Consider the following 24603-nt stretch of genomic DNA (forward strand, 5'->3'; position numbering starts at 1 on the left):
GAAAGTTGGAACTTGTAAGCAATGTCTTATTCCAATGGCTTCAAGGACATATAGGACATTGCTTACTTGAGGATCAAGGGTGTGATTGTTTCCATGTTGAGCTGGTGGATATTACACAAGTCACCTAATTCTGTTGAAAAATGAAGCTTAGGAACGTTGTAATTCAAAAGAGGTTTTTGCTATCAACAACAAAGAATTTTAGCTAATTCCCTTGATTTACCAAATATCCATCTATTGTTTCTAACCTCAAAACTCCTACGCAGATTTTCTCAGAGAAGTGTGAGAGTTGTTAAAGATGGGTAGAGGAAGGCAACTTTCAAATTGTAATTGTCATGATAGATTTATGCTAACCATTTTAAGACTTCAATTCAGTAAGAGTGAGTCTTTGTTCCCTGGTTTCTTACCTTCTACATATCGAATTTTTAATTACCAGTAATCTTGAGTTTTCTTCTTGGGGAGTATTATCCACATACAGAAGTTTGAATACTCATTAGTTTTCAGATCATACTTTCGGCTGGAATCGGCCTTTTACCTCTCTGATATTAAGATGCTTGTTCTTCTTATCCTTGTCGATGTTATCATAACACAAATGCACAGCAAGTGACTAAATGGCGTGAACATTCTGCACACTTTTATTCCGAAAAATTGGAAGCAAATCACCAACTAGGCAAGTCCTTTCATGGTGAAGACGTATTAGGAACACCTATTTCTACATTTTCTCGTAAATGAATTATTCAATTTATTTAGGGTATGATACTTTTTCTGAAGAAATGGATGCACAATCCCACTGCAGAGTTGACCCTGGACAGTTGAAACAGTGAAGCACAAAGAAAAAACGAAAGACACTCTCAGAAAAATATCATTCCCACATCAGATTCATGCATTTCTAATGTGGAACAGAGAAATTCAACGTGATCGAGGTGTCATCAAAGCAGTTGTGGAATGATTCATCGCTGGATTATGAAATTCTCATGGCCCCTGTAAAGCAGACTAGTCAATTGGAGAAGAAGGGGAAGAGTTGTTGAAAGTGCTCACACAGTGGTTGATATCTTAGACCGGATCACTGTTGCTCTAGTCAAAGGTGACCTTCATAAACACTGAACCATTCAAGAACAGTTTATCTTTATCCTTTCCTCAGGACCATTTTTAACAACTCATGCACTCTCTATTCTCCACCTGCACCAATAAAAATATGTGGCAGCATCATCCACTGTTGTGATTGTGACCATTAGTCTTCTGGTTTGCATATTTCATTGTCACGGCCATATCAACCTCTATAATGTGCATTAACAAAATGCTCTCAATACAATGTCTGTTTTTCTTTGAATCGCATAATGAGTGGTAGTCTGTATTTTTCGCTGTACTACATTTTTTTGGGACTGCCTCATACCCTGTATTGGAATTATAGACATATTGGGTTTTAGGATGGTGTTCCTAAGTTGCTCTTGATAGATCTGCGAAGGCATTGTCAAACGGGACTCTTTTTATTATTTTCTCTATCATATATGGCAATGATGTGGCGAAATTTCACTTTCATAACAATTTTTAGGACTTCTAATAAACATATCCCGAAGATTTAACTACCATCGAAGAAGACCACTTCCATTTTAGGTTAGTGGAAAAGAGGATAGGTCAAAGTAATGGGGGTTATACCGACCAATAAAAAAGTAATGGGTGTGTCAACGTAGCAGTTGTGGAACAATTCTAATCTGGACATGAGAAATTGACTAGCACGCTGGAGACTTGGTACCTGTCAGGTGTTGCTTATCATAGAAACATAATACCAGGTCAACACTACTTTCATCTATAAAAAGGGATCATGTGTCCGTGCAAGACATCTCACTCCTATCTCAAGGCTCAAGCAAACAAAAGAAGAAGAAGATATCCAAGCCTTAACTCTTCTGTCCACAACTGCAATGAAGTTTCTTCCAACTAGGCTTCTCATCTTGGCTCTGGCAACCGCCACGGCTTTTGCCTTCGACCCAAGTCCTCTTCAGGACTTCTGTGTGGCCATCAATGACCCTGAAGGTTGGAGCTCTGCTCTAGCGTCATTCGTATATTTCTGTTCTACTGATGCTAAAAAAACTACCCAAAAAGAGTTTACGCTTAGATAAGCCTAATAATAAGAATTATGTTTCTTATGCAGTATTTGTGAATGGGAAGTTTTGCAAGGACCCAAAACAAGTCACAGCAGATGATTTTCTCTTTAAGGGGTTCAGATACCCAGTTAATACCGTGAACCCGCTTGGATCGTAAGTCACGCCCGCTTTCGTTGACCAATTTGCAGGACTAACACTCTTGGCATTTCCATGGCTCGTATTGACTTTGCTCCGGGTGGCCTGAACCCTCCCCACACTCACCCTCGTGGGACTGAGATACTAGTTGTCACTGAGGGCACACTGCTTGTCGGCTTCATCACGTCCAACCAATTAAACAACACCTTCTTCACCAAAGTGTTGTACAAAGGGGATGTGTTTGTGTCACGCCCCAAACCCCATCGAGCACGCGACACACTTCTCTGGTCGAATAATGCGATATCCCAGCGTATCGCTGACCCAATTTCAATTCATCAGAGATTTATATCGGCCAGCGGAAACCTCAAATACCCGGACAAATAGAACTGGGGTAATCAGGAGAATAAACATATTCATTGCTCATTCAAACTTAAATAATATTCACAATTTACAAACCACCATGTACACAAGCACACCGAACTTCTACACTATTAACCACCGACATAAAAAATGATCGATAGCCTAGGTTTCCCTATCACCAAAAATAGAACACCTCAAAAACCTATTCCCAACCCCTAAACCTAGTCCCTACGCCCTTTGCTTGGCGTCCACTCCGAGTCTGATTCTTCGCCATCTGAATCTGAACCTCCCTGGACTGTCTGCTCCTCTGAGGACTCCGGCTCGGCCTCGATCTCGATCGGGTGGTTTATGTCACCCGACTCCGCTGGAACCTCGTCCCGCTCCTCCTCGTCTGACTCTTCATCAGATCCGTACTCTGGCACAAATTCGGGGTCAATCCATTGCTCATACGGGGTATATACTCCGGTTCTTCTTCAGGCTTAGCAGGCTCATCCTCAGGTTCTGCCTCGGGTTCTTCCTCTTCCGGTTCTTCCTCTGGGATCGCCTCGAGATCCACGTCCATCGGGTCGTACCCCGCCTGCAATTCTTCAGGCTCTGGTTCATGCTCGGCCCCCGAAGGCTCAGGTGCTGCAGGCGCTTGCTGCAGTCCGGACTACGCCAGACTAGTCTCCAAACTAGTCATCTCGCCGTCGGGAGGAAGTATGGCAGACGGGTCCCAATCCCCAACTCCGTCAAAGGGGACGTCAAATCCACGGACGGGACCAAACTCATCTACCCCGTCCCGAAAGAACCAAGCGGTGTATGTGTTGGCTTGCTAGAGTGGTAGTCCTACATTTACCCAAACTATTGTCGTATGCTTAACCCAGGTCATGTTTTCGTCTATAGGGTATTCTACAACGCTATGGTCGGTGTGCACCGGTACTCCAAAACGCTCAGGTGGCGGCGGTGGGGGATTCATTGCTCAGGCCGGGGTTCTAAAATTGTTGGTTGAAACAACCATGAGAATACATCTCAGTAAGCATACACCCTAAACCCCACCTAGGCTATCACGTACCTCCAGACAATCACGACAATCAATCACACTCAGCCATCACATCACAGACACACATTTATGCTTACCTGGACCTTTCCAGTGTGCAACCTGCACGTTAGTCATAACAACACCATTTCCAATCATATGCACGTTCTAATTACAATTCATGCATTCATTCCGGCCTCAACACAATCTTTCCACCCAACTCGCCAGTGACCCGCGTAATGATACCGCTTCAGGTTCACTGCGACCATCTCATATCCACAACACTTCTCGGCCCGCGTAATGGTACCGCCTCTGGTTGGCTATATTCCCAACACTTCTCGGCCCGCGTAATGGTACCGCCTCAGGCTCAACACCCACCACCTATGACACAACCCGCGTAATGGTACCGCCTCAGGTTGGCCGTCCTCCGGTAATACCGTGCATCGTCCCGCGTAGTCGTACCGCCTCAGGACGGATCAATTCCTCCCGTAAACACGCCTCAGGGATTTAGTGATCACACGCACATCGCACGCCTCAAATCTCACACGTGCACACACTCGAGTATCAATCAATTGCACATTAATGCACCCAATTTCATCACCACAACTCAGCCACATTACAAACACACAATCAACATACAAATTGCCATTTTTCCACATCCAAACTATGGCAAATCAATTCCAACCCTTCACGACATTTTCACACAATTAATCGCCGAATCCAAATACCCAATTTACATACCGTACAACACATCACAGCACGCATTTCAGCCACTCACAGCCCGCTTTTGGCCTCTAATTTTCCACAAAAATCTCCTAAATTCATTCCTTAGGCCCGCTAATCAATTCCGCCCCTAAAACTATACTAATCCGCATCTAATTAAACCCGATTCCACCTCAAATTTGTCAGTCGATACCCGAAGTCCTAAATAAAGTTTAGGGCGCGACTTACTGAACTCTAGACTAACACGGCTAGAGCGGAAAACGGGTGGCGGTCAACGGTGAGTGGCGGCGAACGGCTCGGCGGCAAGCGGCGGCACGCGGCGGCGAGTGGGCTGGACAGCGTGCAGTGGTGAGCGGCGTCCTTGCCGCGGTTCACGGCTACAGGAGGGGAAAAGAGAGAGTGAGAGCCGAGAGGGTGAGGGGGACGGTGGTGGCGCGGTGGACGGCGGGCGGTGGCCGGCGAGGGGCGGTGGCACGGCCAAGGGGGGCGGTCGGATCGGTGATGGGGGGGAGGGAGTTGTCGAGAGATAGAGAGAGAGAATGAGGAGAGAGAGAGTGATTTGGGACTTAAATAATCAAGACCAATAATTGACTTGCCAAATTACCATCTTGCCCTTCTCTCACAATCCCAATCGACGGTCGAGATTCGATCTTATCTTGAGATTGACGGCCGAGATCGAATCTTTTCCAAAAATATCCAAGGGCAATTTGGGAATTTCATAAAATTCCAAGGGAAAAATTGTCCAACTCAAAAATTAGGGCAAAATGACCAAAATGCCCTTCCCTTTTAACACTTGCCCTTTATAAACCTCCAAGGGTAAAATGGTCACTTTTCCATTTTTTTGCCTAATTTAAATTTTTCCGAAGGATTCGGGAAAATCCAAAGCTGTACGTTCCAACCACAACGTCGTCCTAATGCCCCGTCGTGACTTCCTAATTTTCCGATACCCAATTTGGGCTCTAATTAATAATTGAATTTTATTCAACGTAACTCGAGCGTTTCTCAAGCTAACGGGCGACTTTTGGGGAAATTCACATATTCGATCCGTGACTGATAATAAATCGAGTCACGTGCAAATTCATTCGGTTTGTGCCAACTTCGGTTGTCATGTAATCGCCAGGTTCGATCGCTAGTTCCGTCGGGCACGATCGTTCGGTATAGGTTCTGGATCATTCGTCAATTCATTTCGTAGTCAAACGGAATCACCCGTGATCCACTCGTATGACAGTGACGAATCGGCCCATAACTACCCTAAGATCGGCCTATATTGGCTCAAAATGTCGCCTCGACGATTCTATGGTCGAAAATCAATTCACGATCGAATTTTCTTTAGTCGCAGGAATTTTAATCCGTAATTAGCCTTTCCCTAATGGTTAGTATCCCAGGAATGATCAGTTCCAGACGAGAACTAACTACGAGTACGTTCACAAAAACAAGCATTTCATAAATCCCCAAATGGGCAAATTTCAGGATGTCACAACTTTTCCCCCCTTACAAAAATTTCGTCCTCGAAATTTACAATCCAACTAACGACTCGAATAAATGGGGGTATTGATATTGCATTATCTCTTCACTTTCCCAAGTTGCGCCTTCAGTCCCGTGATGCTCCCATACGACCTTGACCATCGAGATCGTCTTGTTCCTCAAAACTCGCTCTTTCCGATCCTCGATCCTTATTGGTCTCTCGACATATGACACCTTGTCATCAACTTCTATCTCCTCATAGTTTAACACATGAGTTGGGTCCGGTTCATATTTCCTTAACATCGATACGTAGAACACATTATGCACTTGCGATAAATTGGGCGGAAGTGCAAGGCGATACGCTAAATCCCCAATCCTTTCTAAAACCTCAAAAGGTCCCACGTACCTCGGACTCAACTTCCCTTTCTTACCGAATCTGGATAGTCCTCTCATGGGCGATACCTTAAGAAATACGTGATCCCCTACTTGAAACTCCAAAGGTCTTCGTCTTCTGTCTGCATAACTCTTTTGACAGCTTTAAGCTGTTTTCAGCCTTTTGCGAATTATATTAACAGCCTCAATTGACTGTTGAACTAATTGTGGCCCGGTTATACTCCTTTCTCCTACTTCGTCCCAACACACGGGCGTTCTACACGCTCTGCCATATAGCGCTTCAAATGGCGCCTTTCCGATGCTCTGCTGAAAACTATTATTATAGGCAAATTCTGCTAAGGGCAACTGCTCTTTCCACTTATCCTGAAAAATCTAGCACACATGCCCAAAGCATATCCTCCAAAGTCTGAATCATCCTCTCAGACTTGCCATCCGTTTGCGGATGATAAACTGTACTAAACTGCAGCTTCGATCCTAATGCCGTCTGCAGAATTTTCCAAAAATTGACGGTAAACCTATGATCACGATCTGAGGTGATCGACACTGGTACCCCATGCAAACGAATTATCTGCTGCACATACAACTCGGCATATCGATCTAATGCGAAATCCTTTCGCACAGCCAAAAAATGTGCCGACTTGGTCAATCTGTCGACAATCACCCAAATAGTGTCATGGCCTCTTTGGCTCCTTGGTAATCCCGTCACAAAATCCATAGTTATATGCTCCCATTTCCACTCTGGAATTTCCAAAGGTCGCAATAATCCTCCGGGCTTACAATGTTGTGCCTTCACTTGCTAGCACGTCAGACACTTGGCCACATGTCTGGCTATGTCTACCTTCATACCATTCCACCAGTAGTACTGTCTCAAATTCTGATACATTTTGGTACTACCTGGGTGGATACTATAACTACTACGATGCGCTTCTGACAAAATTTCTTCCTTAAGCTCCGCATCATCAGGCACACATAATCGTCCACGGAACTTCAGTATCCCATCCTCGGATATCTGAAAGTCCGGCTTTCTCTTGGTATTATCCATCTCTAGAATCCCTTGGATTTCTTGATCCGTAGACTGCAAAGTCTTAATCTTAGCCTGGATCTCCGGTTCAATCCTAAGCGTGGCCAACAAACTCGAGACTTGACTTACTTCGAATCTAAACTCCGAGTCTCGTACTTTTTTTAACAATGCCCATTCCTTGACCATCAAATGTGCGATGCTTGATTTTCGACTCAATGCATCAGCTACCCGGTTGGCCTTCCCGGGATGATATAGAATATCACAATCGTAGTCCTTTAACAACTCCATCCACTGACGCTGCCTCATATTTAACTCCTTTTGAGAAAACAGATATTTAAGACTCTGATGATCTGTACAAATATGAAATTTCTCTCTGCATAGATAATGCCGTCAAATCTTAAGGGCGAATACTATTACGGCTAATTCCAAATCATGCGTCGGGTAATTCAACTCATGCGGTCTTAACTGCCTTGATGCGTAGGCCACTACTTGTCCATTTTGCATGAGTACACACCCAAATCCTTTCAACGACGCATCGCTATAAATTTCATATCCTCCGGGTCCTGATGGAATAGTCAACACCGGTGCCGTTGTCAATCTATGCTTCAATTCCTGAAAACTCCTTTCACATTTGTCGGTCCATTCAAACCTTGTTTCCTTTTTCAACAAATGTGTCAACGGCGTTGCTATTGCTGAAAATCCTTCCACGAAGCGTCGGTAATATCCTGCGAAACCCAGAAAGCTTCGAACCTCTGTTACCATCGTTGGTCTCGACAACTTCATTACCGCCTCAATCTTTGATGGATCCATTGAGATTCCTTCCCCAGAGATCACATGTCCAAGGAACGCTACTCGATTGAGCCAGAACTCGCACTTGCTAAACTTAGCATACAGTGCGTTCTCTCTTAAAGTCTGCAACACCTTACTCAAGTGAAACTCATGCTCCTCTAGGCTCTTCGAGTACACCAATATGTCGTCTATAAACACGATCACGAATTGATCTAAGAACTCCTTAAACACCCGATTCATTAAGTCCATAAAGGCAGCAGGGGCGTTCGTCAATCCAAACGGCATTACCGTAAACTCATAATGTCCATATCTCGTCCTAAATGCCGTCTTCGGTATATCCTCCTTCCTAATCCTCAATTGATGATATCCTGTTCTCAAATCAATTTTAGAGAACACCGAAGCCCCTTGTAACTGATCAAACAAATCATCAATTCTTGGCAGGGGATATTTATTTTTGATCGTCACCTGATTTAGCTGGCTGTAATCAATACATAACCTCAACGATCCATCTTTCTTTCTCATAAATAAAACTGTCGCTCTCCACGGAGACGCACTCGGACGAATAAATCCCTTGTCTAACAGCTCTTGCATTTGCACCTTTAATTCCTTTAACTCCGACAATGACATTCTATAAGGTGCCTTCGAGATTGGCTCAGTTCTAGGTGCCAACTCGATTACAAACTCTACCTCTCTTTCTGGTGGCAATCCCGGCAATTCCTGAGGAAAAACATCGGGATACTCGCACACCACGGCTATGTCCTCTAGTCTCGGCTCCTCAGCCGTCGAATCAACTACAGCCGCTAGAAATCCTTGACACCCTTCATTCAACAACTTAGTCATTTCTAGCGACGAAATTCATGGAATTGAAGGTCCTCCTCGATTTCCCACAAATTTGAATTCCGGGTGTCCAACAGGATTAAATTGGATCACCCTGCTATTATAATCCATTACGGCCCTTTACTTAGACAGCCAGTCCATACCCACTATCACATCAAAGTCGTACATGGCTAGAACCGCTAAATCAATCCTTTCCTCCCTATCCCCAATCACAATCTTACAATTCGGGCACCCCAACGAAACTAGCATCTTATCATTCAAGGGAGTCGTAATACATAACACAACATCAAGCGACTACGGTTCTATACCAATCAACTCAACAAATTGCTCAGATATAAATGAATGTGACGCCCCAGGGTCAAATAAAGCATACGCAGTATGGCCGCACAGAGAAATCGTACCTGTGACAACTCCTGGCGCGTTCTCAATTTCTCTCCTGGCCATGGCGCACACCCGTCCTTGTGCCTGTGGCCTATTCTGATTAGCTGTCTGGGTCGCTCTAGTCTGGTTCCCGTTCCGGGGTGGCGGCAATGCAGGCGATCTATTTTGCCTGAGATTGGGGCAATACCTCACATGATGACTAAATCCACCACATCCGAAACATGCTCCGCCCCTGGTTGGACAAGGTCCATTTCCATGCCTTTCCCCACACACTCGACATGGACCATTCTGATTACGGGCCAGCTTCCCTATATTCCTTCTAGCAGGAGGGACAAAACGTCGATTACCCGTCATCGGCCTCTTTCCTAACTGACGGTTGTCCCTACCCTGGGCAAACCTCGACCCAGAAGCGGCGGCCCTATCCGCCAAATCCCGTTCAATCGCTTGAGTCCTATCATAAATCTCGTTATACCCTCTTAGGTTCAATGAGATCATTTGACTGCGAAGGTCCGGTTTCAAACCATCTCGGAATCTCCGAGCCCTATCCAACGGGTCCTCAACCATTTTCGGGGTGAACTTAGACAATCGAGCAAATTCAGCCTCATACTGATCCACCGTTCTTTGCCCCTGGCGCAACCTCATAAACTCAGATAATTTTTGTTCCCGAGCACTCTCAGAAAAATATTTGCCATTAAAGGCTTCCACAAACATCGCCCAAGTCTGGGCTGTACCAACCGGGAATATCATTCCTCTGGTGGCTTTCTACCAATCATTTGCAGTTCCTTGTAATTGATAGACGGCTAATGTCACTTTCTCCTCGTCTGTACACCCTAATACCTCAAAAGCTTTCTCTAATTCTTCCACCCACAACGATGCACCCTCTAGATCGCCTCTACCATCAAACTTAGGAGGCTTTAACTTCAGAAACTGCTCCACTAATTGGTGCATCAGCCTATTCGCATTCACTGGCCCCTGCCCTTGATTCCCATTATTATTATTGGCAGCAGCGGCCTCAGCAACTTGGGCAATCGTGGCAGCTCGTTCCTGAGTCTGCTGTCCTATTAGATTACCGATCTGTTCTAGGGTCCTCATGACCGCTTCCATCCTAGGATCTTCTGCAGGTCGGGCTCGGGCTCGGGAGCTGGACGGACCCCCAGTTCCTCTACCTCGCGTACTCATCCTCACGATTTCTACCACTTAACTACCTACTACAATTCCACTCAGGAATTAGAAACCTAGGCCAACTAGATCCATCTAGTCCTAGGCAGTGAATTAACACAATAATTCACGCAGCAGGAAATCAAACACCACAGCACAAGGCCACAATCAATAGGGTCTGTGCACTTACCTCAGGTCCAGACGCATCTGCATTTCAATCGTCACAACACTCAATTCACTCAACAACCACAACAAACAATCTGGAGGCACGTGTAGCTTATTCCATCCTATAACTCGCTACGGTCTCCCTAAATCACTACCCCAGGGTCTCTGCTCCTTAATACTCCAATTTTCGACCAACTAAGATCGAGCTGTCCTCGCTCTGATACCAAACCAACTAGGATGTCACGCCCCGAACCCCATCGAGCACGCGACACACTTCTCTGGTCGAATAATGCGATATCTCAGGTATCGCTGACCCAATTTCAATTCATCAGAGATTTATATCGGCCAGCGGAAACCACAAATACCCGGACAAATAGAACTGGGGTAATCAGGGAGAATAAACATATTCATTGCTCATTCAAACTTATATAATAATCACAATTTACAAACCACCATATACACAAGCACACCGAACTTCTACACTATTAACCACCGACATAAAAAAGGATCGATAGCCTGGGTTTCCCTATCACCAAAAATGGAACACCTCAAAAACCTATTCCCAACCCCTAAACCTAGTCCCTATGCCATCTGCTTGGCGTCCACTCCGAGTCTGATTCTTCGTCATCTGAATCTGAACCTCCCTGGACTGTCTGCTCCTCTGAGGACTCCGGCTCGGCCTCGATCTCGATCGGGTGGTTTATGTCACCCGACTCCGCTGGAACCTCGTCCCGCTCCTCCTCGTCTGACACTTCATCAGATCCGTACTCTGGCACAAATTCGGGGTCAATCCATTGCTCATACGGGGTATGTACTCCGGTTCTTCTTCAGGCTTAGCAGGCTCATCCTCAGGTTCTGCCTCGGGTTCTTCCTCTTCTGGTTCTTCCTTTGGGATCGCCTCGAGATCCACGTCCATCGGGTCGTACCCGCCCTGCAATTCTTCGGGCTCGGTTCATGCTCGGCCCCCCGAAGGCTCGGGGCTTGCAGGGCACTGCTCTGATCGGACTGCGCCTGGACTAGTCTCCAAACTAGTCATCTCGCCGTCGGGAGGAGGTATGGCAGACGGGTCCCAATCCCCAACTCCGTCAAAGGGGACGTCAAATCCACGGACGGGACCAAACTCATCTACCCCGTCCCGAAAGAACCAAGCGGTGTATGTGTTGGCTTGCCGAGAGGGTAGTCCTACATCTACCCAAACTGCGTCGTATGCTTAACCCGGGTCATGTTTTCGTCTATAGGGTATTCTACAATGCTGTGGTCGGTGTGCACCGGTACTCCAAAACACTCAGGTGGTGGCGGTGGGGGATTCATTGCTCAGGCCGGGGTTCTGAAATTGTTGGTTGAAACAACCATGAGAATACATCTCAGTAAGCACACACCCTAAACCCCACCTAGGCTATCACGTACCTCCAGACAATCATGACAATCAATCACACTCAGCCATCACATCACAGACACACAATTATGCTTACCTGGACCTTTTCAGCGTGCAACCTGCACATTAGTCATAACAACACTATTTCCAATCACATGCACGTTCTAATTACAATTCATGCATTCATTCCGGCCTCAACACAATCTTTCCGCCCAACTCGCCAGTGACCCGCATAATGATACCGCCTCAGGTTCACTGCGACCATCTCATATCCACAACACTTCTCGGCCCGCATAATGGTACCGCCTCAGGTTGGCTATATTTCCAACACTTCTCGGCCCGCGTAATGGTACCGCCTCAGGCTCAACACCTTCCATCTATGACACAACCCGCGTAATGGTACCGCCTCAGGTTGGCCGTCCTCCGGTAATACCGGGCATCGTTCCGCGTAGTCGTACCGCCTCAGGACGGATCAATTCCCCGCGTAAACACGCCTCAGGGATTTAGTGATCACATGCACATCGCACGCCTCAAATCTCATACGTGCACACACTCGGGTATCAATCAATTGCACATTAATGCACCCAATTTCATCACCACAACTCAGCCACATTACAAACACACAATCAACATACAAATTGCCATTTTTCCACATCCAAACTACGGCAAATCAATTCCAGCCCTTCACGACATTTTCACACAATTAATCGCCGAATCCAAATACCCAATTTACATACCGTACAACACATCACAGCACGAATTTCAGCCACTCACAGCCCGCTTTTGGCCTCTAATTTTCCACCAAAATCTCCCAAATTCATTCCTTAGGCCCGTTAATCAATTCCGCCCCTAAAACTATACTAATCCGCGTCTAATTAAACCCGATTCCACCTCAAATTTGTCAGTCGATACCCTAAGTCCTAAATAAAGTTTAGGGCGCGACTTACCGAACTCTAGACTAACTCGGCTAGAGCGAAAAACGGGCGGCGGTCAACGGTGAGTGGCGGCGAGCGGCTCGGCGGTAAGCGGCGGCACGCGGCGGCTTGGCGACGGCGGCGAGTGGGCTGGACGGCGTGTGGCGGTGAGCGGCGTCCTTGCCGCGGTTCACGGTCACGGGAGGGGAAAAGAGAGAGTGAGAGCCGAGAGGGTGAGGTGGACGTTGGTGGAGCGGTGGACGGCGGGCGGCGGCCGGCAAGCGGCGGTGGCACGGCCAAGGGGGGCGGTCGGTTCGGTGATGGGGGGGAGGGAGTTGCCGAGAGATAGAGAGAGAGAATGAGTAGAGAGAGAGAGTGATTTGGGACTTAAATAATCAAGACCAATAATTGACTTGCCAAATTACCATCTTGCCCTTCTCTCACAATCCCAATCAACGGTCGAGATTCGATCTTATCTTGAGATCGACGGCCGAGATCGAATCTTTTCCAAAAATATCCAAGGGCAATTTGGGAATTTCATAAAATTCCAAGGGCAAAATTGTCCAACTCAAAAATTAAGGCAAAATGACTAAAATGCCCTTCCCTTTTAACACTTGCCCTTTATAAACCTCCAAGGGTAAAATGGTCACTTTTCCATTTTCTTGCCGAATTTAAATTTTTCCGAAGGATTCGGGAAAATCCAAAGCTATACGTTCCAACCACAATTTCGTCCTAATGCCCCGTCGTGACTTCCTAATTTTCTGATACCCAATTTGGGCTCTAATTAATAATTAAATTTTATTCAACGTAACTCGAGCGTTTCTCAAACTAACGGGCGGCTTTTGGGGAAATTCGCATATTCGACCCGTGACCGATAATAAATCGAGTCACGTGCAAGTTCATTCGGTTCGTGCCGACTTCGGTTGTCATGTAATCGCGAGGTTCGATCACTAGTTCCGTCGGGCACGATCGTTCGGTATAGGTTCTGGATCATTCGTCAATTCATTTCGTAGTCAAACGGAATCACCCGTGATCCACTCGTATGACAGTGACGAATCGGCCCATAACTACCCTAAGATCAGCTTACATTGGCTCAAAATGTCACCTCGACGATTCTATGGTAGAAAATCAATTCACGATCGAATTTTCTTTAGTCGCACGAATTTTAATCCGTAATTAGCCTTTCCCTAATGGTTAGTATCCCAGGACTAATCAGTTCCGGGCGAGAACTAACTACGAATACGTTTACAAAAACAAGCATTTCATAAATCCCCAAATGGGCAAATTTCAGGATGTCACAGTTTGTGTTCCCAATAGGTCTCGTCCACTTCCAGCTGAACATTGGAAAGACCCCTGCTCTGGCCTTTGCTGCTCTGAGCAGCCAGAACCCAGGAGTGATTACCATTGCTAATGCAGTATTCGGATCGAAGCCACCCATTTCGGCTGACGTTCTCACCAAGGCTTTCCAAGTGGACAAGAAGGTTGTTGACTACCTTCAGGCGCAGTTTTGGTACGACAACAACTAAATTGATAAATTGACCTCCAAGATGTCAGATTACCCCTGTATTCTACATACATGATTGCTGAGATTGATAATTGCTTCGCAATAAAAGAATTGCTCTACATGTAATTGATCATGAATGTTTGAGTAATAAAAGATCATTCCTCATAAGAATCTCTCTCTAGTTTACTGAACAAGTTGCACTGCAGATTACCAAGTCTTATTCAGAAGCTTTATCTTTAAAAGTCCAAGAACCGGTCATTCCAAAACAACTACGACCATGTGGCAGTTAGTTTGAATTCCTCCTCTGCAGCTGAAACTATTCACATAATCTCGTATGGAAGTGGTCTATGCTAAACTTTACATCTTTGCATTGGCTTTAAAAGGTTTCCAAGTACTGCCTGTCCACAACCACGTGCATGCCTTCGCTAGCTGGTCGAGGTTGCTGAAAATACTGGTGCAATAATACGTAAAAGAAAAATATGAAGTTTGGCCAAGCTCGAATATTACATAAGAAGAACCTCGATAACACTATTCTTTTGTCTTAACATTTAAATGTTACAGGGAGCAGGCATATATATAATTCCATACCAGTGGCTATTTCATGATTTTTTAAGCATCTCGACTCTCGAAGTACAAACACCAGTTTTGAGCTTTATCAGAGGCCAAGCAGAGGCATCCTATATAGACTCTCTCTTCCTCTCGAAGGAACTCTATGCGCGTGTCATCTCTTCTTGTGCTGAAAAAGTTGAGTGAAACAGGCAAACCACTATTTATTGATAATGGAATATAGAGATGATTAATGCTTGGTGGCCCCATTCCAAGGTCGGTCTTATACAAACTCTCAATCCTTACAGCAAATTAACAAACCCAAAGTAAGGCAGAAAATTACATAAGATGCAGTTCTATAACAGAATGATGAATTTACTTGAATTAAAAAATTCTATAAACGAAAAATTATTGACAAACTGATACTTGAGAATTGTATGGACTGATCCAGTAATTGTTTGGGAAATTAGTCAGAGAGCTGGAGCGAGCAGGATGGAAAGATATCTTGAATTAGTTTTTCATCTCAGCCTCTGAAAGATTTGAGAGAGAGAGAGAGAGGGAGAACAAACAGTGGAACCTTATCAACATCATATAACAAGCAATTGTACTAGTACCCAAAGGTCACTATCTTATTCAAAAGAATTCTTCTTTGTAATTTAATAAAAAAACACAACTGTTCTTGCGAACATCTGTCTAATGGTTGTCAAACCAGTTCTGTGTCTGGAGATAGTTGATCAGTTTGTTGTCCACTTGGAAAGCCTTTGTGAGGACATCCACATTGATCAGCGGCTTCGATCCAAAAACTGAATTTGCAATGGTTACGAGTCCTGGGTTCTGGCTGCTCAAGAAAGCAAAGGCCAGTGCATTAGTTTGTCCAATATTCAGCTGGAAGTGAATGAGGCCTTGCGGAAACACAAAAACATCTCCTTTGGTCAAGACTTTGGTGAGGAGAGTGTTGTTCAATTGGTTGGATGTGACAAAACCGACATAGAGCGTACCCTCCACAACCACTAGCATCTCGGTGCCGCGAGGATGAATGTGGGGAGCGTTTAGACCGTTTGGAGCAAAGTCAAGGCGGGCCATGGCGATGCCAAGAGTGTTGAGTCCTGGGAATTGGTCAACGAAAGCAGTCGTTACTTTGGATCCAAGCTGATTTGATGTGTTCCCAGGATATCTAAACTTTGTGAAGAAGAAATCATCTGCTATGGCAAGCTTCGGGTCCTTGCAGAACTTTCCATTCACAAGCACCGCAGAGTTGGGGTTGTTGATGGCTACACAGAAATCCTGAAGAGGACTCGGGTCAGAGGCAAAGGCATGGGATGATGCCAAAGCCAAGAGGACAAATGTTAGAAGGAACTTCATTATGGAAAAATTTCTGAGCTTGGATTAGTCTGTCTCGGAAACTCTGTTCTGTTGAGGATTGTTGTGAAATGCTGCATCTGCAGCAAGTCTATTTATAGTAGTTAGTCATTTGACTTAGTCCCCGTCAACTGGCCTGCAGGAAGCAGCTGAAGCCAGGAACAGCGCTTAATAAGTCTATAACAATTGTTTATTCTTCCATGTGGTTGGTGAACCATTCTACAACTTCAACCACCTCTTGTTTCTAAACCCGTTCTCATTGAGAATTAGTCATTCGATTTTGGACGAGAAGGATTCCCGCTTTAGTTTTCATCTTTTTAAATTCTCAGATTTGAACTTTAGATGCCATGTTTGAATTTTACATTCTCACTACCGCTATTTGATTTCTGTGATTATATTGGAGGGAGAATCTGTCTGTACTCTAGGCTATCAAACGAAATAAAGAGAACAATTTGCTTTATCAAATGATCTCTAAGGATTAGCCTTATTTGTTGGATGTTATCCGAAAATTGATCTTCAGGACTACTATCGAAAAATTATAAACCTGATGATATTCTGGGTAATCTTCTCGGGGAATCGTATAGATAGTTTTTTGAATAGTGAAGAGTTTGTGAGGTCATACTTTTGGTTGAAGCCAGTCGTCCTTCATAATAAGGTGTAAAATTTTGCATGTAGAGATGGATGGATCATATGAGTTTGTGAAACATAGGTTTACAACATGTTCACAGCAGCAAATTTAAAAACACGAGCCAAAGCATGCATTTTACCTCTCCGATGCAATTCATACAGATTATGATTACAAATCTTATCATAAAAGTGCACATCATCCAGATGGTGTGAAAACCCTGCATGTTTTGTATAAGAAAATAAACATAATATCTGTAGGAAGTAAATCGGCAGCTTGGTAAGTGTTTCAGGGTAAAGCATGGAGATGCATGTGAAAACACTTGTTCCTACATCATTTTCAATTGACAGATTGATATGATCATACCAAGAACTTAGAGAAGAATTGGCCCTCGCTCCATCCAGCTGAACTTGAATCCGCGTTGGACATCAAAACAGTAAAGAAGAGGGAAACCGAAGATTTACATATTATTGAAGAAGTCCAATTCCATATCAGATACCGTGTTTTTTCTCATCAGGGAAAGAGGATATGTCAAAGAAAGGGGCCTTTTGTTGCGGCAGTTGTGGAACTATTCATTTCTGCGAATAAGAAATTAACTACCAGATAGGAGACTTGGCATTTGTATAGCTATAGATCTGGGAAGTATTGCTTATCACAGAAAATCAAACACCGGGTCAACACCACCATCATCTATAAAAAGGGGTCATGTCTCCATGCAAAACACATACTCTCATCACAAGGAAACAAAAGAAGCGGTAAATATCAAAGCCCTGACCAGTGACTCCCCTGTCCACCACAATGAAGTTTCTTCCAATTAACCTTCTCATCTTGGCCCTAGCAACTGCCACCAGTTTTGCCTACGACCCGAGTCCTCTTCAGGACTTCTGTGTGGCCATCAATGACCCAACAGGTTGGAGCTCTACTGAAGCATTATTCGTATCATTCTGTTTTGTTCAATGATGATACAAGTATTTCTGCAAAAGGAGCATCTGCTTAGATAAGCCTAATAACACGAATTCCGTTTCTTATGCAGTATTTGTGAACGGAAAGTTTTGCAAGGACCCAAAACAAGTTACAGCAGATGATTTTCTCTTTAAGGGGTTTGGATATCCTGGGAATACTGCGAACCCGCTCGGATCCAAAGTCACGCTCGCTTTCGTCGACCAATTTGCAGGACTCAACACTCTTGGCATTTCCATGGCTCGTATTGACTTTGCTCCAGGTGGCCTGAACCCTCCCCACACTCACCCTCGTGGGTCCGAGATTCTGGTTGTCACTGAGGGCACACTGCTTGTCGGCTTCGTCACATCCAATCAATTAAACAACACCTTCTTCACCAAAGTGTTGTACAAAGGGGATGTTTTTGTGTTCCCAGTCGGTCTCATCCACTTCCAGCTGAACATTGGAAAGACCCCTGCACTGGCCTTTGCTGCTTTGAGCAGCCAAAACCCAGGAGTCATTACCATTGCTAATGCGGTATTCGGATCGAAGCCACCCATTTCGGCTGATGTTCTCACCAAGGCCTTCCAAGTGGACAAGAAGGTTGTTGACTACCTCCAGGCGCAGTTTTGGTACGACAACAATTGAGTGGATACATTATTGACCTCCAAGACATCGGATTACCCCGTATTCTACATACATGATTGCCGAGATTGATAATGACTTCGCAATAAAAGAATTGCTCTGCATGTAATTGATCATGAATGTTGGAGTAATAAAAGATCATTCTTTATAAGAATCACTCTCTTGTTTATTGAACAAGTTGCACTACAGATTACCAAGTCTTTTTTAGAAGCTTTATCTTTAAAAGTCCAAGAACCGGTCATTCCAAAACAACTTCGACCATGTGGCAGTTGTTTGAATTCGTCCTCTGCAGCTTAAACTACATAATGTCATATGGAAGTGGTCTATGTTAAACTTTACATCCTTGCATTGGCTTTAAAAGGTTTCCAAGTACTGCCTGTCCACAGCCCCATGCATGCCTTGGCTAGCTGGTCGAGTTTGCCGAAAATACCGGTGCAATAACACGTGAAACAAAAATATGAAGTTTGGCCAAGCTAGAATATTACATAAGAAGAGCCTCAATAGCACTATTCTTTTGTCTTAACATTTAAATGTTACAGGAAGCATATATTTAATTCCATAACAGTGGCTATTTCATGATTTTTTAAGCATCTCGACTCTCGAAGTATAAACACCAGTTTTAAGCATTATCAGAGGCCAACCAGAGGCATCCTATATAGACTCTCTTCCTCTCGAAGGAACTATACGCGTGTCATCTCTTCTAGCGCTGAAAAAGTTGAGTGAAACAGGCAAACCAGTATTTATTGATAATGGAATGAAGAGATGATTAATGTTTGGTGGCCCCACTGCGTGGTCGGCCTTATACAAACTCTCAATCCTTACAGCAAATTAACAAACCCAAAGTAAGGCAGAAAATTACTTAAGATGCAGTTATATATCAGAATGGGCAAAAGAATACTATAAGTGCCATAACTTGTGTACGGAAATCACTTTGGTGTCATAACTTTTTTTCGGATCACTTTGGTGCCAAGTCGGAGGAAAAACGATCACTTAAGTGTCATAAGTTTTTTTTGGATCACTTCAGTGCTAAAATTTTTGAAAAACGATCACTTAAGTGCTAAAATTTTTTAAAAACGATCATTTAAATGCTAAAATTTTTGAAAAACGATCACTTAAGTGCCAATCTCCAGCGAGCCACGTTAGCTTCAGAAATTAATAAAAAAAATGCCACGTCGGATTTTCGGCGAAAATTTGTGTACGGCACCGGAGTTGGTACTGAAGTGATCGTTTTTCAAAAATTTTAGCACTTAAGTGATCGTTTTTCAAAAATTTTAGCACTAAAGTGATCAAAAAAAAACTTATGGCACCAAAGTGAGCGCCGTACACAAATTATGGCACTTGTAGTGTTCTTTTGCCTATCAGAATGATGAATTTACTTGAGTTAAACAATTCTATAAAGGTAACAGTCGACTTTTCTTTCGCTCCGGGTACTGTACACTCGCGGTACTGTACACTTCCTCTTGTTTGGGGGAGATTGTGCTACTGTGCATCTCCCGGCTGGCCGCTCGCCGTCTGATCTTTCCGGCCGTTGTTTTCGGCTTGGATTTGGTGCCTGAGGTCGCCCTAGTGTCTCCTCCCTTTGGGCCGGACGATTTTTCTTTTAATCTCTCCTTCTGTGTGGAGGTACAGATCTGGGTTTCTTTCATTTCGCTCTTTTGTTCTTGCGATTGTCCGCCTAGAGTGTTCTGCTCTAGATCGATCAGTCCGTTGCCTTTCTTCGAAGTTGTGTGTCAAGAATCGCCTATCTCCCTCTTCTGATCGGTGGGTTTTGTGGACATTATACTCTACCTGGGTATCGGGTAGATCTGGTTTTTCTGAGTTTCTTGGTACAGTAGCGATTGTTGTTCTGTTCTGAGTTTTATGGCAGTTCGTTAAGTGATCCCATGGCAGCTAATCCCAGTTCCCATGTGGCCTCTCTGCCCAAGACCCAATCAGCTAAAGTTGTGCAAATGAAGGGGTCCTCCAAGCACCCCTCGACTGTAGCTTCTGGTGTTGATGTAGCTAAAACTACCCAAAGCACCTCTCTTTCATTAAACCCTGCGAGTTCTGTACCTCAGGTTGCTATAATATTGAATGAAGATTCCTCAGCTGTAATAGCAAAGTTGAATCCTCAGGTTCGGCTGGAAGACCCGAGTTCATCCAAAAATACTGACCCATAGGGACAAAGATCTCACCGACGGGGAAGAAACAGGGGAAGATCTATATCTAGAATGGCCCGTATTGATGTAGCTAGCAAGGATCACATAGAGCGGGGTGAATAGGTGATCTTAAACAATTTTGATAATTTATGCGGAAACAAAACAAATCACAGAAGAGTCTGAATAAAATTCAGATTCAAGACAGATTATATAGACGGTGCTCTTGATGTGCAGTGTGTAAAGTAAGAGATGAGGGATAGAAAAATTGCACACAAGTTTATAGTGGTTCGGCTTATAGCAAGCCTACGTCCACTCTCCCACGCTGACAGCCTACCGGCTGGATTTCACTATGTAATCAAGAAGAATTACAACTTCTGAGTGTTATCACTCTTGTGTATGATAGGACTCTCTATCTCACACAATCACTCTTACAAAGTGTCCCTCAAGATCTTAATGTGTGGCTCAGAAAGACAAGACAAATGATCGGAGTATGCTCAGACTTTGGACTTGATGATTCTTGATTCTGTACTACCTTCTGCTGCTCGTTGATCTCCTTAAATACTCCACTGCTTCCAAATTAGCCGTTGGACAGCTTTCAGAGGATCATCTTCCAATCTTCACCTTGGACAGATTTGTATAGAAAGGATTGAGTAGCCGTTGGATGAAAGATTCTAAATCCCACTGATTCTGATCGCCCATACAATCAGAATCTTGGTTTCCATAAGTAGAGCTTTATCCGTTGTAATGCATACTTGTCGTAGTGTTTGATTGTCAATCAATTATAGCCTTAGATTAAAACAATCAAAACTTTTCTTCTGTGAAATCCATACCAGATCACTAGCTGTTATGTTTCATTCTGAATTTTGCGTCTGAAGAAATTCTGCGTCTGCACCTGAAGAACTTCTGCGTCTGCTTCTGAATAATTTCTTCGTCTGCATCTGAATAATTTCTTCATCTGAATCTCAGAACTAGGATTATGTGGGTCTTCAATAAGATATTTGCCAGCTTGTAAAGTCTGAATAACTTCTTTATGAGCTTCCAGAATATACATACCTGGAATAAATTAGTTCAGAATAAGTATTAGATTTACAATAACACAGAAGGTTTTGTCAACTTCAAAATCAATGGGAGTTTTCCTCAACACGTATCACCCCGTCTGATGATGGAACTCCCTCAATCCCGCAAGGAGACAAGATACCCATCGCTGGGCAAAACAGCAATAGGGGAAAGGAACAAGCTAAGTCCCCCCATCGGGAAGCCATCCCAAAATCTTCACGGCCCTCTTGGGCTACCATTGCCAAATCGGCAGAGAAAGGCTACGCCTTATCCTACATCCCGCCCTCTATGGTGGATGGGAATCCCGTTGTCAGTATATCTGAGGAAATTCTGGAGAACACAAACCCTTTGTGGAAAGAGTGTCTAGTGGGTTATTACATTGGAAAGAGATTACCTTTCAAACTTACTGAAAGTGCTATTAAGAACCTATGGGGATCACAGGTTGTGGACATCCTTGCTAATGTGGACGATTTTTTCTTCTTCCACATACCAGACCCAGCTGTTCGTAGAAAAATTATGGATGGGGGGCCTAGCACTATCCTCCGGGTCCTAATGATCCTACAACAATGGCACCCGGAGCTTGAGTTAGAGAAAAACCATCACAAATCCCTTCCGATCTGGGTTAGATTTAGGAAGATTCCTTATGCCCTTTGGTCTGCGGCAGGCATCAGCGCCATAGCTAGCGCAGTTGGGAAGCCTATGCATGTTGACATGCAGACGAAAAAAATGAGGATGATATCCTATGCCAGAGTGTGTGTTGAAATCAAAGCTAACCAGCAGCTTCTAGACTCGGTTAAAGTTATTCTTAAAGGAAAGACATGCACGATTGAAGTGGAGTATGAATGGAAACCCATGTCATGTGTGAAATGTGGCACGTTTGGCCACAAATGTCCTCTTCCTACGGTGGTTACTTCAGATTCTCTGCTGGCCCCAAAGCCAATTGGTGCATCAAAGGTTAATAAGCCCTCGGATATTGGCATTTGGAAGATGGTTGGGAAAAAACAAGGAGTTGTGCCGACCAATATCACTGATACTTAGCCCCCCCTGTGACTGCTGAAGAGTCTCCTCTCCTTGACTCCTGCGATGTGCCGACTAAGCCGCTTCCCTTCCCGGCATTGTCGTCCCCTGACTCCTCGGTAGATGGGTCCAATTCGGATGATTCTGTAGGGGAGTTGGCTAGTAAAGTGGACAGCGACTCTGAAGAGGAATACTCCCCAGCCCCGCCCAATACAAGATCGATAGCGTTTCTTTGCCAAGGGGATCCCCCTGGCCCGAGAAGCCAGAGAAGACAGCCGGAGCCTGTTCCTACCCTGGTCACACCCAATTCTGATAGTAGCTCCTCTAGAGCCAAACCTTTCTCGAAAAAAAAACGGGCTGGCCGGAAAATGAGGTAGGCCTCTTTCCCCTTTTTGATATTTCCTATGTTTTTTGGTGTATGGAATATCAGGGGCCTTTCGTCTCCCCTTAAACAGGCTGAAATAAGGTCTTTTGTTAGATCTAATAAGCTTTCCTGTGTTGGTATTCTGGAGACTAAGATCAATATGAACCTTTTTGATAATATTTCCTCCCAATTGCTTCCGGGTTGGAATTGGATCTCCAATTATAATTTGTCCCCCCGCGGAAGAATTTGGATAGGATGGAATCCTCGAGATGTAGAAGTGATGGTAGTATCTATGTCGGCTCAGGTTATTCATGCCCGCATTCGCCTTTTGGATATGAATAAGTCTTGTTGTATGTCGGTGGTCTATGGTGATCACACTTTTGCAGCCCGTCGTCTTCTATGGGAGGACCTTATCCAAATGAGTTGCCATGTTGTTGATGACCCTTGGGTAGTTGCTGGAGACTTCAACGCAATCCGGTTCCATTCAGATAGAGTTAGGAGTTCCAATGCTTGGATTCCGACATTTGACGAGTTTGATGCGTGCCTTCACCAAGCGGGCCTCGATGACCTGAGATATGTTGGGCAAAGATACACCTGGTCAACCTCTTGTGGTGCTTTGCGCAAACAGAGAAAGATTGACAGAGTTCTGATAAATGAACACTGGAGAAGTGTGTTCTCCTATTCAGAGGCCACGTTCCTGCCCCCCGGAGTTTCTGACCATTCGCCTATGACGTTCAGAATTATGCCTCCTAATCTTGCCAAGAAGCCCTTTAAATTCTTTAACTTCTGGATTATCCATCCATCGTTTCTCACCATCGTCTCTCAGTGTTGGGACACTAACTTTACTAGTTCCCCTATGTTTATTTTGTGTCAGAAACTTAAGGTGGTCAAGAGACGTCTTAAGCTCCTGAACCGGGAAGAATTCTCGATATCTCTTTACGCACTCATGTAACCAGGGTGGCCCCGTGTTCTACCCAAGAGGCCCTTGTCGCCGATCCCTTCAACTTGGGTCCGGCAAATCTCGAGAAGGAGCATCTCCAAGTCTTCTCTGACCTCAGAATGCAAGAGGAATCATTCTATAAGCAGAAATCAAGGATCAAATGGCTGATGGAAGGTGATCGTAATACGAAATATTTTCATCATTTTGTCAATAAACGCCACCTCCACAATAGGATCCTTTCGATAGACGACTCTGATGGGCTTCTTCTTTCTAAACCAAGCTTAGTTCAACAACGTATTGTTTCTTACTATGACAACTTGCTGGCTGCTGACTCTTCTATCACTCTTCCCAATAGTGACAAGATTCGGGAGGCGGTCAAACACATACTGAATGATACTCAGATTTCCTTCTTGAATCGGGAAGTTACCGAAGTCGAAATCAAGAACACCTTTTTTTCCTTGGCTCCAGGTAAATCTCCGAGCCCGGATGGGTTTAATGTTGATTTTTTTAAAGCTTCTTGGGAAGTGGTAGGCCCCTCTGTTGTATTGGCGGTTAAGGATTTCTTCCACTCGGGATCATTGCTCAAGGAACTTAATTCTACCATCCTCTCTTTAATACCGAAGGTGCCTAATGCGTCC

The 24603-nt window shown here is 44.4% G+C and overlaps 2 protein-coding genes and 1 pseudogene across 2 annotated transcripts; 2 read left to right on the forward strand and 1 right to left on the reverse strand.

Annotated features, from left to right (window-relative positions):
- The first annotated feature begins 1857 nt into the window (after positions 1-1857).
- LOC130138337 (germin-like protein subfamily 1 member 7) lies at positions 1858-14501 on the forward strand (annotated as a pseudogene).
- Positions 14502-15575: 1074 nt separating this feature from the next.
- LOC130138336 (putative germin-like protein 2-1) lies at positions 15576-16244 on the reverse strand. Its single transcript, XM_056312088.1, has one exon. The coding sequence runs from the start codon at positions 16242-16244 to the stop codon at positions 15576-15578; it is 669 nt and encodes a 222-aa protein (XP_056168063.1).
- Positions 16245-17632: 1388 nt separating this feature from the next.
- LOC115663117 (germin-like protein subfamily 1 member 7) lies at positions 17633-18453 on the forward strand. Its single transcript, XM_030585162.2, has 2 exons — positions 17633-17782; positions 17900-18453. Exons 1-2 carry the CDS (start codon positions 17665-17667, stop codon positions 18451-18453), a joined length of 672 nt encoding a protein of 223 aa, XP_030441022.1. The 5' UTR covers positions 17633-17664.
- Positions 18454-24603: the final 6150 nt, after the last annotated feature.

This window comes from Syzygium oleosum, unplaced genomic scaffold (assembly GCF_021117445.2).
Source record: "Syzygium oleosum isolate NSW1041296 unplaced genomic scaffold, Sole_v2.1 Sole_v2.06, whole genome shotgun sequence".
NCBI classification, from domain to species: domain Eukaryota; kingdom Viridiplantae; phylum Streptophyta; class Magnoliopsida; order Myrtales; family Myrtaceae; genus Syzygium; species Syzygium oleosum.